Raw genomic sequence first — 18,029 nt, 5'->3', positions numbered from 1 at the left:
CCCACCCACTTTTTGAAAGCATCGTCAAGTCTCATATCATCAGGCCCCTAATCTGAGCCCTTATGTCCCCACCACTTTTCAACACAAAGTGATGGCCTTGAATCCAGGCATTTCCCTAAATGCCAAACTATTCCTTTAAAGCCGAAACTTTTTCAGTATAAACATGACTTTTCTAACAGATAAGGGAGAATGTGCGGGCCTTTTCTTAACCTTTGTGAAAGAAATTGTGTTATGCAACATTGTTTATTATGTCAATTTGGTCAGTCAAGTTTGATTAAGCATAGGAAATTTATTGTAGTCTATTATTAAAATGCATATAAGAAGAATACATTTTTACAATATATTGATGTCCTAGCTGCAGCCTACAAATGATTATAACAGTCATAGATGATTTGAAATAATAGCCTACAACCAATTCCTAATAATTTCTGAGCTTCTCTTGACCTCGACCCAAACAAATATGGACAGGGAAGATTTTGATATGAAGGTTTGAGATGATTTTACCTGGAGACCTTTTTTTTTTTTAATTGCAGCTCTGTAGATCTATATGCTCAGTGTGTGTTGACAATATTAACGCCTCATATTGATGAAATACCAAATCAGTTCCCTCACTGTGTATAAAACAGTTCTCGACAAATAACAAAAAAATCTTTTTAAGGCGTCACTCCTCTTTGTGAAGGCCAATCCCCGCCTGTTTCCATGACAAACAAAGACGGAAAGGACTCGGGGTTTTCCGGTCAGAGTCGGAATCAGACCCGAGAGCCCCTGACTGTTACGCGCGACAGACATCTATCAGGTCGCTGGCTTGCGGATTCCGATTGTTTACAACCAATCAAACAATTAAGAAAGAAAGTAGCCTCCTGCTGAGATGGACACCGCTGATCAGGTGAGTCAGTCAACAAATACCAAGTTCATTTGGACTCAGAGATGTGTGCGATTACCTGCCAAATTTGCCAATGTGTCGTTAATTGGTGATAGAAATGAGAATTGTACTCCCTCTGTGTCCTTATGCAGCTCGCGTCTGTGGGGACATTTCAAGTGCTAAAATTACCTCTGGGATTTATCCGTGTCTTGGAATGGGTGAGTGGGAACTTGTTATTTTGCATGCATTCAATTAATTATGCAGCGTGAATACATCACTGAATTATATAAGTATTGATGTGTGTGGTGATGTTATTGCTAAATTGACTAAACATCTGGTTTTGACTTGATAAATCCCCGCATCTCTCTGGTGCAACTTCAACTTTATCACATCTGTTGGCTGTTTCGTGCCTAAATAGTGTGTTCGTGGTACTTCCACACGGTGAGGGACCTTACCAATCATCTCGGCTGTGGTCCGTTTCACCGTGACTAAATAGCTCAAGTTTATGTAAGGATTTGTAGCTCCGTGAGAACTGCTTGCCAGGGGAAACCGCGGTGTAGCTTTTCAATTATGCGTATTTTGGACGCTGGATGCGCTGTGCCAACCCTGTGCGTTTTGCGCCAGTCCACAAAAAAATGCCCCATTTCACTCCAAGTGAAATGATATAACAGGAATCAACAATGAGAACGGGGTGTCCTAGCTCTGACTGAATCAAAGCTTTACTTCCTCTTTCTGTCTGGGTGCCGTTTGCAGCCTCTTGTGTTTATTGTACAGTGCAGAGAAGCCTAAAGGCAAAAAGAGATAAGTGATTTTCTTTGATGTGAGTTTAGAGAAATTACTGTAGCCATAAGGGTATTCAGCTTGTGCACAGATAGGCTGTGCATCTGTGAGTGTGTATGTGTGTGATTGTCTTTCCCACTTTTATAAATGCCATCAAATGCGAGAGAATCCTCGAGCAGCACTCCATGCTCCACAAAAATCAAATAAAAACAGATTTCCTTTTTTGATGTACAACTGGAGTGAACCTCGCTGGAACTCACTTTCATACAGACACCTGACATTGACACACAAGGCAGATGAGAGATCAGTGAGGTGAGTTCCCCAGTGCGTCCCTTTCGGCTGTGACCAGATTCACTGTGATATTTGTGAGTCAGAGCCAAAGACCAAGCAGATGATCCAAAGCACCATCTATATGATTAAGATAACACTCTGATATGCCCTATGTCCACTGTGTGTCCTATTGTTGCTCTACATATGCAAGATACAATTTGTTTTACACCCCCCACCCACCCCAACATACACCTGAGGAGGGCAGGCTACCACCACAACTTCATGACACTATTATAAAAGTGACCTTTTCATTGCTGTGCAACTGAAAAGAGGTAAACCTTTCCAACTTCTTTGCTGGCCAGTGGGCGTATACAAATCCAAACAATTCAAATAGTGACCCAGGTATTCTGATGTATTCTGCAGCACCAGCAGTGATGTACTTTTGGTTGCGTTGTTTCTCTCGCTGATCACACAATCTCACCTTTTCTGCCTCCATCTGAGGCCAAATGATGGCCCATGATTAGTCTCGGATTCCAGCTCAGTTCTGCTCCACCCTCAGAAGACAGGTAGAGCTGTAGCATCTGAAGTAGTTTACACTCTTCCTATTCATATAGCTACTTTACAAACAAATCGAGAGAAGTCCTGAGAAAAAAGAAAAAGGGGATTGATCCTGATTCAATGGATGACACTATCAAGATATAGAAAAACACAATAGACAAATAAAACTTCCAATTTAATAAGGGAAACAAAAAAACTAATCAAAAACCCAACAATTTGCAAGAGTAACGTGTTGTAATAATTTATTCAATTCATTTATGTACATACATACATATATGCATATACTCGTGACTTTTGGCAAGGACATTTATAGTTTGATGTAGTGTGTGATTTTAACCAGTACAGGACATAGGTCTACTGCAGGTCTTTGATACAGTCCACAGGAGTTGGTTCATTTCTCAAGTACTGGGTGCATTACTACACCAAGCGCTTACAGTAGGTCTTAAAAGAGACAGGTTTTTAAAAAACGTAATTAACATGGATGCAGCAGACCCATAAATATCATCAGGGTTTTTTTCACTCAGTCTTTCTCTTTCTCAAAAACTGATGCCAACATTACCCACAGCGCAATTCGCAGGTTACAGTGGTTTGGGAAGCTACCTTTGTTCCAACTTACATTTTTCAGATACAGCCGACACGCTGATTCAAGTGATATTACTTGACTTCTCACAGCTCCCCCTGGAGCCTCAAAAGGCTTGATACAACTTTTATGACATACTGTATATAGTATTACTTTCCCAAACCAGACAAGTATGTTGATATTTGACAGTTCTGCAAAACAAAACAAGAATGCCAATGAGTTTTTTTTACGTCCATTGCCAAAGTTTTAAAATTCTGGCTTTCTACAATATCTGTCCATGACAACTCGTATGGTTACAGTTAGACTGTGGTTATGGTAGGGTTGGGGTTAAGCAACTAAACTAAACTTGGTGTTGGGGAAATATTGTGATTGCAAATAATAAAAACCTTTGTTACTGGTCTATGACAGGACGCAACGCCGGTCTCCTGCATGATTGTAACATATGTTATACCTTGTTACATAAAAGCCACACCACTTCCTGCACTGGCCCTAAACATATTTCCTAGGGATACTGGACTGGGTTTTTCAGACTGCCACTGGAACAGTGACTTCCTTACAACCTTAACATTCAGCTGAAGACTGACATGGCAATCACTTGTGAAGAGTCTGTAAAACCACAAAAACAGTCATTCAGCTACTGTATCTGGGCTTATGACAATGCTTCATTAAAGCTCTGCAGTAAATTCCTTCCAACATTGTGACACCTGTAGAAACACATCTGTCAGTTTGGTTTGTTTACAAGCCCTCGGACATTAAAGGCTGTAGTTTAGACAGTGGTTCACATTTACTTTGCTATTATCAAGCATAATTGAACCCATGACTGTATGGCTGACTGTTCATGTGGACAGGGTTATTTAAAGATTATGTTAACGCTAGTTAAGATAGTTGCAACAGACTAGTAGGTTTCTTGCATCTTCAGTCAGAACTGGGTCTGCACAAGGATAAGGCAAAGTCATAATCAGCCACATCTGCAGGAGATTCTAGAGGATGATTTTACAGCTCAGTGTGTGTGTGTGTGTGTGTGTGTGTGTGTGTGTGTGTGTGTGCGTGTATGCATGCATGCAGGCTCTTGGCCTGGTGCACTGTCAGTGGCTGGCATATTCTGCTCCAAACAGCTGTAAGGCCCCCTCCTCTCCACCATGGACCAACTCATGCAGAAGCTGTCCTTTGAGATGTGCCCAAACTCTTCACTTCATGTATGTGAGAGTGTGTGTGTCTTCATGTGTGTGTGTGTGTGTGTGTGAGTGTGAGGGTGAGAGAGAGAGAGAGAGAGAGAGAGAGAGAGAGAAAGTAAAATTGTACACTTGATTGAGCACATGATGCAAATGATATACGTGCTTTTTTATGCACTGGTGCATCGTCATGGCTGTTGTATCATCTCACACGGGAGCAATTTTACAAGTACTGTATCAATTCAGTGGCTTCCTGTACCACAACAAAACTTGGGCTGATGAGTCACAAAGAATAAGTTCATCATGAGTCTAATTTATGAGTAACAGTCCTCCTCCCATCCTCAGTACTTTACTGTACACAGGTTTAGTGCAGTAGGGTGGGCAGAGCACAGTGCGCTGGATGTGTTCGCACTTGGATACTAAAGTACTGCCTACTACATACTCAGTCAGTATGTTCTGCATACTAAATGAATGATCGTTACCAGCAGACTGTTCACACTGTTCTTCTCTGCATCACGTGACTGTACTGATCACAACATTAGTCCGAGCCACCGTTGAATAAAAAATTGTTTTCCACAAATGTAAATCAACGTTGCCTCTTCCACTCAATGTAATGTTTTCTATTATTATTTTAAGGCAAATTAAAGAAAAGGGGAAAAACAGTAAAGGCTATTGTTTATGGTTCGTATTTGATTTAAAGTAGAAGTACGTAAAATATCTAAGATTGAAGATGAACTGGGTAATGTTAGCAGCTACTGTCGGTATACTTTACCAAGAAGCAGAAGAGGAGGCAGCAGAGCTGAGGAAGCCACTGCAAGTGAGAAGAGCCAGGAGGAGGAGGAGGATGGAGGATGGAGGTTTTGTACTATCTTATGCACACAAGGCAAATGTTAAAGTCCCATTGCGTTTATTGCGCGAGTTTGACTGCTGGACTACTCGCATGAGTGTTCACACACAATGCGACAACACAAATAAACACAAGTCGCCATAACTATTAACAATTTGCGGTGATTTAGTTGCATCAAACTGATGCCAAAATAACTACTAAAAACATCACGGTCGGGAGCTTGCAAGCAGGTGGTTGGCTAACCAGCTAACGTTAGCTCAACCTACGAACGAAAGTGCTACTTATGAATAAAGTTACTATTTCTGCATGTACGTGTCAGTTACTTTTATATTACATGCTAGTAGTGCTTACAGTCAAAATACATGTTACTGATAGTCATGAAACCAATTTTAAAACATTAAACATGGAAATATTGATCACAACATTGCTCACGTGCACCCACCTCTAGCTTGGAAGTGTTTCCTTTGCTAGAGGCACGTACGATATGTGAGAAAGAACCCCGTGTATGCAGTTGCGCTATTAACCCACCAGGTGGCTCCAAAACTACATAATGTAACACAAGCATATCAATTTTGTAGAAATTCACAAGCGATTATTTCTAACTCTGTTACATCAGCAAGATGACACGCTTACAACTTTTAAAATGCATTTTTTCTGAATGGAGCTCGAACTGATCAGGGCTATACTATGCTAACTTCTTTCATAGTAAAGTACAGGATAGCTGGAATCAAGTAACAGACACATATTTTCTGAACTCGGGCAGTGTCAGTGTACATTAGGCAGAAATGTTGCTGAAGTCGTCTGCTGCAATGGCTGCAGTGGTCTGTGTGACCATGGGGCAAGAGGGTTCTGTGAGTGTGACAGGCCAGCTGGCTTGCTAGCTATCCCCGCATGGCCTTGAAGTGAAGCTTCATCAATTTGATGATACATAGAAAACAGAGAAATAAAGAAGTAGAATTTTTGTGTATTGCAGGGTAGAGCTAGCTTTATTGTACAGCATTATTTATTAAAAAAAAGATTTTGGATCGGTTTCATAGTATTCACTAACCAATTAGTGGAGTATGGGCCAGCGAAAAATATCTAAATTCCTCTCTGTTCACGAACAATTTTAGGTTGTCACGTTGAGCTCTGGGAATATGCGATGGTCGTTTTAACCATTGTCTGACATTTGTCCTACTTACAAAGCTTTACACATCCTCCAGCTGTGTTTCCTACTATGTTTGTAAATGTAGCCTGAAAATGAAGAAGGAAGGTCAAACTGGAAAAACAAGATAACTACACACGTATGTATACTCTTGGAGTCAAAGCTGCCATGCATATATGTTGGACATGGTAAAACTATATATGTGCTATCTATTATTAGCTTCATCTGAAGAAAGCATGAAATCAAATTCTTACTCTGATTAATGCAGACATCTTTTGTATTGCAAAGACATTACATATTGAGAGTCAGACCTTAATCTCCAAACATGCTGTTTATTTTCATTGGGAACTTGAGTGAGATGGACCAGAAATATTCTGTTATGTAAATACAGCAAAGCCTTGCATGAGTAAAATACACGACAGATTAAACAGCTTTTGAATGATTGGCAAAATTAGATTTATCGTTTATTTGGAAAAGCAACCTCAGTTCTTTCTCTTACTCTCTCTTTCTCTCTCTGTCTTTGTGTCTGTCACATTTTGTGCTATTTCTTCATTGACCTATCACCTTGGTAATGTGCTGTAGTTTAGGTTTCGACAATGTTCACAATAAAATTTCTGCAGGAGAAAACACGGAACACAGTAAAGACACACACACACACACACACACACACACACACACACACACACACACACACACTCGTGTTTCCATCATTTCAGAGGACATCACATTGACTCACATTCGTTTCCTGGAGACTTACCCTAACCACAACCACTACTTAGGCTAACCCTAACCTTTAAACCTGAAGCTGAACCTAACCTTACCCTAACCTTAAATCAAGTCTTTACTGTAAGATGTAATGATTTACATTAAAGGGGACTTGTGTTTTGTCCCCAAAAAGATGGCGAGTCGCCACAATGCGACTGTGTAAACAGATTTATGTCCCCACAACATGAGTAATACATGCAAACACACACACATACACACCAAAGGAAAACAAGTGAAAGGAGGGAGAATACGGGAGACAGGCGACAGCTGCTGACATATATCGCTAGAGACTTACCTTGTCAAAGATCTGTTTTTCCGCGCTGAAATCACAAAAAATGACACCTATTTTAAACGCTTCCAGAGATGACGTTAAGCTTGGAGTATCCATTTAAACAAACATCTCACTGTCATGGCGTCTCTTTGGGTGAGGCAGGTGAATTAGAGCAACAAGAAACTTTGGCAACACAAATTGCTCTACAGCTGCTGGTATCTGTCAGCCAATATAATCTTTAGTGTCTCCCATTGTTAAAATTTTTTGTCTGATGCCCCTCTTTACCCAGCTCTGAAAACAACTGTAGAATTATTATTTTATTTTTTGCTTGTATGTGTTGCTATTTACATGGAATTTAAAGAGTGCTTAGAATTTTTTTTAAATGTTATTCTGTTAAATCCGGGTGTTGCTGATCCTGAATACTCCTTTGTTTTTTGATTTTGTTTGAAATGCTAATGAAATAACTCCTACATCTTGAAGTTATTCCAACCTGCATTACAGGGACTGTTTAAGTCGCTGTTTGTCTTTAAGAAGCTCAAGAGAAGAGGAGGGTTTTTTTACACTACATGGCAGTGCTGTGTTTACAGCTTATTGTGATGTTACCCAAGAGACAAGAACTCAATTAACGCATGGAGATGCTTGACAATTTCTATTCCAATGTGCAATGGCTCTTTCATAGTAGCACACTCCAGGATTCTGGCTCTAACTTAAATTAAGGATTTGGTTAGAAAGATAAAAATCATTTCTGGAATGATTTTAGTGACCCCCTGACCTATCGTTTAGCTCCAGCAAAAGCAAATGGTCTTGCATACATTTGACTGGTCACTTTTGCTAAAGTATCTATATACGTATCTAAGTAACAATCCAGTAATAATGTTATCTCACAATAAGCTGGGGTTGGGGTAGCTGGTGAGCTCCTCAATGTGACGTGGCCTTTCCTGGCCCATCAGGTCAGAGCTGGACCTCTGTTTCCCTTGCAACCCTGAGACGAAGGTGGGCCATCTGTGACTCAGGCTGGGAAAGGTTAGCCTGTCTTCTCCTGTAGGTGGACATGTCTACTTGAACAAGGCGTCCCACACACACATAGTACATGCAGGAGCACAGGTGTCAAGATAGTATTTTCACAGACATGAGCATAAAGAAATTGAAATGTCACAAAGACACACTGTATTTATATTACTATGAACCAAGGTGTTATAATTAACTGTTATTGAAGCAAAACTGGAAACCTAGTGTTAAAAACATTTTAGTTCAGTACAATTCAGTTTTCTTCTCTCCGGATGCTCTGGCTTCCTCCCACCGTCCAAAGACATGCGGACTAGGTTGATTAGTGACCTTAAATTGTCCTTAGGTGTGAGTGTGAGCGTGACTGGTTGTTTGTCTATGTGTGGCCCTGCGATGGACTGGCGACCTGTCCAGGGTGTACCTTGCCTTTCCCCCGATGTCAGCTGGGATAGGCTCCAGCCTCCCGCAACCCTGTACACAGGATAAGTGGTTGACGATGGATGGATGGATGGATGGACAGTTCAGTTTTCAGTTTTACTGGTCATGTGTAGGTTAACACATGGCCAACAGTACAACTAAATGTGTGAAATGAGAGAAACATTAACCCCAACAATACAAGCACAAGTCATATTTAAATAATTCAATTTTATGGAATAAGATGAAGATAAATTTAAAACTATATACATAGATATAACACAATAAGAGTTATATGTTATATGAGATAAAGATAAAAATGATGAGTGTACACAACTGTATTGAATATCAGATGTGTTACATTCCTGGTCCGAAAAAATAAACCATCCTAAACTGTTTAGTTCATATGTTGAAGTAAAATTAAAAAATGAATTAATGCTAACTGAAACTGTAATGTGAATTTGTGAATAAAAAGAAGAAAGGACATGCACCGTGTATTTCGTAAAGTTAACTAAAAAGTAAAGTGAAATTAAACAAAACAAAAACTGCTGAAAACTGGCAGATGCCACTGCAGTGCTTTTTTTTTTTTTTTTTTTTACTATCTCAGTAGTCTCCAACAGAAGGGTTCTCCTGAGTCCCCCCCCCCCCACAGCTCTTCTACCTCAACACCTCCACACTTCTGCCTAACCACCTGATCCAACTCCAAATTGTGATCAGCTGACAGCTCTGTTAATCTGTTCTCCTGGGCATCCAAGACTGCACATCTGATGACATGTCATAAATGTATTGTGGTAATACAGATAGGCTTGTCATGTGGTTTGTTATGGACTGTCCATGACACCATATTAACTCCAGAGGACTACCATTATGTTCGGTCATTCACACTTTCACAAATTTGACCCCCAATCCAAACCCGGTCCTTAACCTTGACCTCTAATATTCCCTTTTAGAAGTGAGACCCAGGAAGTGACATGACTTTTATGGTTTTCTCATCTGTAGTTTTTTGTGAGGACATATCCTCTTCACGTATATAAATCCTGCACCTTGTACAAATACACACACACACACACACACACACACACACACACACACACACACACACACACACACACACAGCAGGGTTCTATTGGGTGCCCCCAGCTTAATAAAAGTGCAGTGACTACCCCCTCAGGGCAAAGGGACCAGATTCCAGCTAGGTCACCTGACTAAGTAGCCATGGAAACCCCATAGGGAGAAGAGGAGCGCCAAGAAGGGACGCTGTTACAAAAACAAATGAAGATTTTCTGCCTGCTTGCGGTCGGTCAAGCTTATAGAGGGAGAGAGCAGAGAGATAGTGGGAAAGATGAATCTGGGCTATGCAGGGCACAACGCTTCCCGTGCTGGATGGGATTAGCCGCTGCTAAATGAGCTACTGATTTTGTTCTGTGGGGCTGCTACTGAAACACAGATCAGACAGCTTTCGCATGAAGGCTTGTGGCCGTTGCTTCTTTGTGTAACTTTTGTGGTCAGTGAAGTTGGGTTTTTCTCATTAATACAGCAGCATAGATCAATATCACTGACGCATACCCACATTTGTTTGATGAGAAGGAAAATTCTTTTTTATTAGGTGTGAAAGTAAGAATGTAATAGTGAACTGCGTTTTTTTTCTGACCAACTTAATTTTGAGTAAGGTGTCATCAGTGTTTATTGAAAAGTGGAAAAGGAAATTGCTCATGGGAAAATAAGACTTTTTTTATAATTTCAAGTGGATTAAAAACAAAAAAAATCACAAAAACTGGATATTTCTTCCATTTCTCATCACCAGTAAATCAGTAGGGTTGAATTTCCCTCATCACTCTTTTTCCAGACTTCATTTCTGCTCGCACCAATGTGCTTCTATTGCTGATCTGCGTTTGTCGTTTTGTTTTGTGCTTAACTAGCTGGCGTAAAATTGCTCATGTTTGCACACTGCAGCAGTGACAGCAAGTGAAACTGTGTGTGTGTGTGTCTTTGCGGACTGTGGCTAATGCTTCTGCCTGAGTGGAGAGAGTGAGATATTTTTACTCTACGTTCACATACATACACATTGCATGCTCACATCTTGGCCCTTAAACACTCATGCACGGCGAGGTTACACAAATGAATGGAAATGGGAATGCTGTCTGAACAGACAAACATGACTACACGCGACAAATGCAAACACGCACATAACACACAAAAGTCGGTGCCTGGGCATATTGGAAGGACGGGCATACAAGTTTATAATTATACACTGGCTACTGCATCCACAGTAGCATGTTAAATGAATTAAGATCACCAGCCTGAAACAGCTAAATGCACTAAAAAACTAATGCGAAATTAAATGATAGCACATAAAGGAATCACTTTTACTGTTGGTTGTTGAGCAGAGACTGACACAAAATAAATGTTTTTGTTCATGTTCATTTTACATAAATCATTTCAAATTCTTTTCTTAATCCCTCTGAAAAAAAGTGCGTAGTTATCTACTATCAGGGCCTGCTGACTACAAAACTGTGATGTGTATTCATCTGCAGTAATAAACATTTATTACTTATAGTTTCATTAGCATAGTCCACTGGTTAAACAGCCAATGCACTTAGTTTTTTTTTGGATTTTCTTAGAAGACAATAACGTGAAAAAAAAAAGCTTCTACTTCTTCAGCATACATACATGCCTGATAGATGATGACCTACACAGTCTGATGCAGTTAAACAAACCAGCATGTGAATAGGCAGCTAGTTTAAGCTACAAAAGCTAACCCAGTGGGCTCATTTCTGTGTTTGCTACAGGTCCATTCATGTAAAATTGAAGTTTAATTGGAAAGCTTGAGACTTTGCCTGATCCCTATGAATATACGGTATTTTATTTCATTATTTTTAAAATAGTCTTAATTGAAATTTCAGTTATAGCAGCTTTATGAGGTCTTACACCGACACTGAGTCGTTTGACTTGAAATTATAGTAGAGGATAAGCAATTTGAAAAAGATGTGCCTCCCTTTCTCCATCTCTGTCTCACTCTCTGTTTCATCTCTTTCTTTCTGTCTTCATAAAGAGTGTCCTAGATTTTCTTTCCTTTCCAGTCATACAGAGAGGAGCTGAACATCTGAGGTATTTTTCTCCTCCTGAGGCGGCCACTTGACACTGCAACGATCCCAATCGACTTGAATGGAGCAGGTGGACGGTGTGTGTGTGTGTGTGTGTATGGCATTTAGGTTTGTGAAAACGTCAAGTGCACTCATCAGTGAATGCACCTTTTAGATCGTCTGCCACTTAACGTGATCCTCACCTCACCACTCGGCACTGCCTGCATGGCTTCCTCTGCCACTCTTATCAAGTCTTATTGTTTGAGCAGCTCCTCCGTTTTCTCTCGTCATCCCTCTTATTTTAGTAATTTTTTTATTTTAGCAAGCCACCATTCCTTAAACACTTTCTGCCTTTCTGCTCACTTCACTTCCCCGATTGTTTCTCTATGTAGTTCCTCTTTTTTTCCTACGTATTAGATTTTCTGTTTTTCACAATGGACGCTGTGTGTATTAATGACAGCAGTTGTGATTGCTGGTGGTTAAGCCTGTGGATCAGTTTCATAATCCTCAGGCAGCCTCCGCTCTTTCACAGTGTTCATTCATGTCTTCATTTGAGCCTCCAACCCTGTTCGAGCTACACTTAAGTCCCCTCAGACAGAATCCTTGGACTGTTGTTCACACCCACTCGCCTAAATCTGTGGATAAATTGTATTTTTTAAATCTTTAATTGAAGTGCAAATATACCTTACATTGGTTTGAAAGCAAATGATGGTCTTCACAGTAGTGCTGTGATCTTCAATGCCATGTAGGTCAGTGGAGAAGAGGGCAAACGGGGAGATGTTTCAGAGCTTTGTTTGCACTGCAGACAGTTTTCATTCCTGTACCCTGGCTTTTCTCTCTTCCTCTCTCTGTATCGGTCTCTCTGTTGCTTCCGCCCTCTCTCCCTCTCTCTCTCTTTCCCTCTCTATCTTGTTCCCTGAGGAGCCCAGCTGGGAGAGGCAGATAAACACACGGGGCGCGGGGCTTAGCACCCACCCTCCTTCCACAATGCCACGCTCTCCTGTTCAAAGGCCCCAGCCAGAAATGAGAAGGGCTAAACCCGTGCCGAAAATCACAGGGAGAGGAGGCAGCTGCAGGAGAGAGAGAGAGAGAGAGAGAGTATAGAGACATACAGAGAGAGAGATGTTTATCTGGGGGTGTTTGTGATAATTAGGAGGGAGCATTTATTCTCTCTTCTGGTCACTTTTCTTTTACCATTTGTTGGTTCAGATAAGCCCATGCCACAGTCTGATTGTACAGTATTTGTCGGTTTGTTTAGCTGCATATGATTTAGCCACATATGTGAATTTGGTGCGCGTGTGCAGACGTACAGTACGAGCACATTTTTGTGTGTTTGTTTGTGGCCTGTCTAGTGTGTTTGTTTGTGGCCTATGTAGTGAATCACTTAAAAACACTTCAGTAGAGGGATTCCCTGTAGAGGTTCCAGCTGTGCACCACGACAGCCAGGTAAGCAGCACTCAGCCTCCACCTGAGGCCTGAAGCTGCAGGAACCAAGTGAAAATGTGAGGCCTCAGTTTGTCACACAGCATTCGGCTTTGATCTGGGCCGACCTAACCCAGCCAAGCCTAGCCCAGCCCCTTGAGACCCTTAGCCTCGCAAAGCATCACCTAGTATTGTGTATTCTGAGCAAGTTCAAAATATTCAACAGTAGCCACCCAGCAGAAAAGACTGGATAGTAGATACTGGCTTCTTTTCATATATGTTGAAATCTCTTGCATGTGGGTCTATATGCACACAATATAGCAAATATCAGAGCATGCTGAGGCGCACAGTGCACAGAAGTCACCAACTTTCTGCAGAGTCAATAGCTACAGACTTCTAAACGTCGTGTGGCCTTCTGATTAGCTCAAGAACAGTGTGTAGAGAGCTTCAGGGAATGGGTTTCCATCGCTGAGCAGCTGCATCCAAGCCTTACATCACCAAGTCCAATACAAAGCGTCAGATGCAGTGGTTTAAAACACGCCGCCACTGGACACTAGAGCAGTGGAGACGTGTTATCTGGAGTGACGAATCACGCTTCTCTGTCTGGCAATCCGATGGGCGAGTCTGGGTTTAACTGTTGCCAAGAGAACAGTACTTGCCTGACTGCATTGTGCAGTGTAAAGGAAGTTTGGTGGAGGGGGGCATTATGGTGTGGGGTTAGGCATATATGTATATATCTGTGACAATGCTATAATGTAACAATTAAACTGTCAACCAGTTCTCTCAAACGACTCTACTAAAATCTTATTTTGACTCAAAGTCATCTGACATTGTGAGCACACATTGCCTAAGAAGCTCTGTCCTGGAGTTCTGTCCTTGGTTGATACTGGGTGTTCTCTTTCCTCCTGCTCCCTCTCCCCCTTCTGATGCTTGCTCATGGTCGGAATTGTTGTGTCTCTGTAAACAATAGTAGAAAGAGTATTTTATATTGATTTCACTGGTTGCCCACAAACGGGTCTCACTTTGCAATCAGTACAGCCAAGCCTGACGCGGTGGTCACTGAGGTCCATAAACAGAGAATCTGTTTGTTAAGAAGCAGTTGATTCAACAAATGTACCAGTGAGCAGACAGACATGACAGCACTTACAGTTTTTCTCATTCGCTTTGGTGCATTTCTCGAATCATCTTTAACATTTGCAAAACAGTAAGTGCATTTCTCTAAACAGGTAGTACAAACGGCACAACACAGTGGATTACCTGCAAAAGCCCATAACTTGCTCAAAATCCTTAGTCTGTCTCTTAAAAGCTAATCTTTATGTCATTGAACTTGTCAGTGCCATCAGAATGACAAGTCCTTGTGTCTTGTTCATGAACAAGCAAGTCAAAATGTTTAGCTATCTTGTCAATATAATACTCTGTAAGTATTTTCTGATGTACATTTTGGCTAAGATTTTGATGACAATGATTGAAAATGCACAAGGCTGCACTTTTTTTGTATGGCATATATCATTTTCACCAGTACAAAGTTATACATTGCAGGAGAGAGGACAGGAATCACAGCTATGCTTTTACTGTTCGTACTGTAATTTGTTGACAGAGCATGTCATTGTAAGAAGAAAAGAAAGAGACATGACTGTTGCCTGTTGTATCACAGATTCTCTTCTACATCACAACAGATATCTTCATCAATTCAGGACACATTTCCAAAAAACTTCTAATAGACACGTATAGAATGTCTATCTATATATATATATATATATATATATATATATATATATATATATATATATATATACGGAAGCCCTAATCAAATATTTTTTTACTCATCATTTTCTCGTGATTTCGAGATAACCATAATGGTAATTATAGTGTGATTTGTTGTATCATTGGTTAGCTCACTTGGTAGAGCATAGGACTTATAGGTTTATGGTTGTGTGCTCAATTCTCTCTGAAGACAAAATTTTACTTTTTTATATTTTTCATAATCCTCTTCAACAAAGTTCTTATGAAAAGACTGTTTCACATGCTCACATTACTGTAAAGCACGTGCTGGACTGTGTGCATTCTTGGTCCACATCCATCAACCTGTGGAGTTTCATTTCTCCATCATTCCCAGGCAGAGGAAATTCCTTCTCATTCAGGGGAATCCATGTAACATTACACATTTCCTGACGACTTTCGGAACCTTTGAAATAGCCGTCGGGAAATGTGTGATTGGATTCCCCTCAGTCTCTTCATAAGAAATTTGCTGAAGAGGATAATACACACAAAAGAAGAAAAAGAACAGGAATCAAACTAATCAAACTGAGCCCTGTGCTCTACCAACTGAACTAACCAGTGACACTGGTAATTGCTTTGAAATTATCCTAAAGAAACGCACCTGCCAGCCCCTGTATTCAGCTATGGCTTGTTATCTCGTGATCACGAGAAAATTAATTATCCCATTCTCAGGGGAAAACAACATTCGTTTTATTTATTTATTTATATATATATATATATATAAATGCACCAAAGCGACTGACAAAAACTGTAACTTCATAAATGGACCAAGGGAATGAAACTGGTCCAATCAGTTGCTAGAGTTGCTAGAGAAGAAAACATATTCCTCCCTGGAGAATCTGATAACATGCTTATGCCACCATAAGCATGACATAGAGGAAGACTTGATAAAGCTGTGGTTTCTCTGTGATACATAATTCCCTTGTTACCAGAAATCAGTGCACATAAATTTTATTCGAATCCTGAAGCTAGAGGAAGTGAGCGTGTCATTTTTGCATAGCCGATATAAAACTTTAAGTAGCGTGGAATTAAAACCTGTGTGCTGTTTAAGTGGGGGACCATGTTTCCATGGCGATGTGGTGGTTACTCTGACTAAATGGTCTGAATATTCCTGTGATGTTATCTCATGCCAGCCAGACATACAGTACATGTAAGACGAATGGAAAAATAAAATTATTTATTGTAACAGTGATACAAAGTGTAATATAGATCAAATATATGTATAATATAGTATTAGATGAAATCAATCAACAGTCAAACTAATAAAATAACATACAGTTAACAGCAGGACAATAGAGATAAAAAAGAGCTGAAGAAGAAAATCAATTCTCATTAGTAAGAAAATAATAAAAATGCTCAAATGTCAAAACAATATCTGATTATTATAGTTAAGCTCTGAAGTATCAGGTAATTAAATTACCCCCTGTAGTGCGATACAGCTGGTAGTACCTCCTGAGAATCAACACCCCAGTCAGCAACCACACTGTAGGCAGCACCACCGTACAGCTGGGTGCATGTTGTCTGCATAGCAGTGGAATTGTTTACCAATAATGTGCCATGTTGGTTGTGTGTGCATACCGACATCTGTCACAGCAAGCTCACAAGTGCCTAGAAATATTGCATCCTCGTATTTGTGCCGCATCTTATGGTGAACACTGTCCTGCTTAGTGCACATTTATACAATGTGAATGCAAACACATGCTTGAGACAAGCATGCACACACACTTAATCTCCATGCACTTGAAGAGCATGCTCACAGATACTGCCAAGTGATGATGAGTGTGGGTAGTACGGCTGAATGATCTGATAAAGCTGATGCTTATTAAATAGCTCCCTCCAGAGGCTAAGGGGCACTCAAACTAAAGACATGTCTCCTCCCCAGCTGCTGGCAAGCTGCACGTCCAGCTGCCTGTAATATGTGAGAGGGGAGGCTCATGCTAACCAGGCGTCAGGTCTGATTATGGTGATCATGCTTGTGAGAACTGTTGAGGCTATAGAAGCTTTATATGGAAAACTGGGCTCAGAGAGAGAAAGAGAGAGCATATTAAGGGAAGAAGAGTGTGTGTGTGTTAGAAGGTTGGATGTATGTGTCTGTGATTATATGTTTGCTGCATGCTCATGTTTGTTGATTATGAAACACAGGTGTTTATTGACTACCTGGTTACATTCAAATCCAGTATTTTCACAGACTGTGCCCTGATTTTCAGCAACAGAACTACAAACATGGCCCTGGTGTTCTCTTCTTTGCTGTACGCTATGCCCACGGGCAAAATGACAGAATTTAGTACAATTAAAATGAAGTTAATAAAATGTATCAAATTGAATTGACTTCACTTGAGTAGCCATGAGCATATAACACATGCATCCATCAGCTTAAAGAAATAATGTATATCTCATTGCACCATAGGGCAAGCGTGTAGTGGCTAAAATGAAAATGAGCCACTAATATATTCCATTTGATGTTGCATAATACATACATTCGCACACATCTATAGCAGCAATTGTAGCCATTCCCAGCCCTCTAGCCATGTTCGCAATGCATTTTCACATATCTTTTCTGGTTGACTAATCAAACAGTGAGTTTGTACCTAGCTGCCTCTGACTTTTAACAAAACATACATCAAAACGGAGAAGGAACATGGACAGAGGACATGGCAATGCCATGGCAAAACGTCTCTGCATACGGCTCCATAATTATGTCTCTTTGGGCCACAGTACTGTTGGAGTGGGCAGCAGAGGCAACAACTTTAGACTGCATGTGTAGGAAGTGAGAGAATGCCAATATACTTGAACTAACTTACTCAATAAAAAACATTTTCTGCTTTGCATTCTGACTCATTACATAAGGAACTATGTGTGCACTCAGTAGAGTGCACATCTCCACCTAGTGTGTCGGAGGGCATGTGGGTGGGGAACTGGGATTGCAGGGCAGGCTGTGTGTATGCATGAGAGTTGTGGAGAAAGTTTTCTATAAAGTCTCACTTTCTTTAAGATGCATGGAATGTGTAATGGCATTGTAACTGAGCGACCTGGGTTTGCCTATATAAACTTAATAAATAATAGAGAAATAAGTCCAA

General features: G+C 40.5%; 2 protein-coding genes across 5 annotated transcripts in view; one reads left to right on the top strand and one right to left on the bottom strand.

Moving 5' to 3' along the window:
* slc25a26 (solute carrier family 25 member 26) overlaps window positions 1-18,029 on the bottom strand; it is a 108,679-nt gene that overhangs the window by 48,713 nt on the left and 41,937 nt on the right. The window lies entirely within an intron of this gene.
* The window catches only part of synpra (synaptoporin a), a 29,295-nt gene continuing 12,030 nt past the window's right edge, over window positions 765-18,029 (top strand). The window contains exons 1-2 of one of the 2 annotated variants that reach the window (XM_046075982.1): window positions 765-886; window positions 1,015-1,080. In XM_046075982.1, coding sequence (XP_045931938.1) covers window positions 869-886; window positions 1,015-1,080 — 84 coding nt within the window. In that variant the 5' untranslated portion in view covers window positions 765-868. Of the gene's footprint in view, window positions 887-1,014; window positions 1,081-4,146; window positions 4,247-18,029 lie in introns of those variants that run through there. The other variant, XM_046075983.1, reaches the window with a different exon arrangement.

The sequence above is a fragment of the Micropterus dolomieu genome, linkage group LG18 (genome assembly GCF_021292245.1).
Source record: "Micropterus dolomieu isolate WLL.071019.BEF.003 ecotype Adirondacks linkage group LG18, ASM2129224v1, whole genome shotgun sequence".
Lineage (NCBI taxonomy): Eukaryota > Metazoa > Chordata > Actinopteri > Centrarchiformes > Centrarchidae > Micropterus > Micropterus dolomieu.
This window is presented reverse-complemented; position numbering and strand designations above follow the sequence as displayed.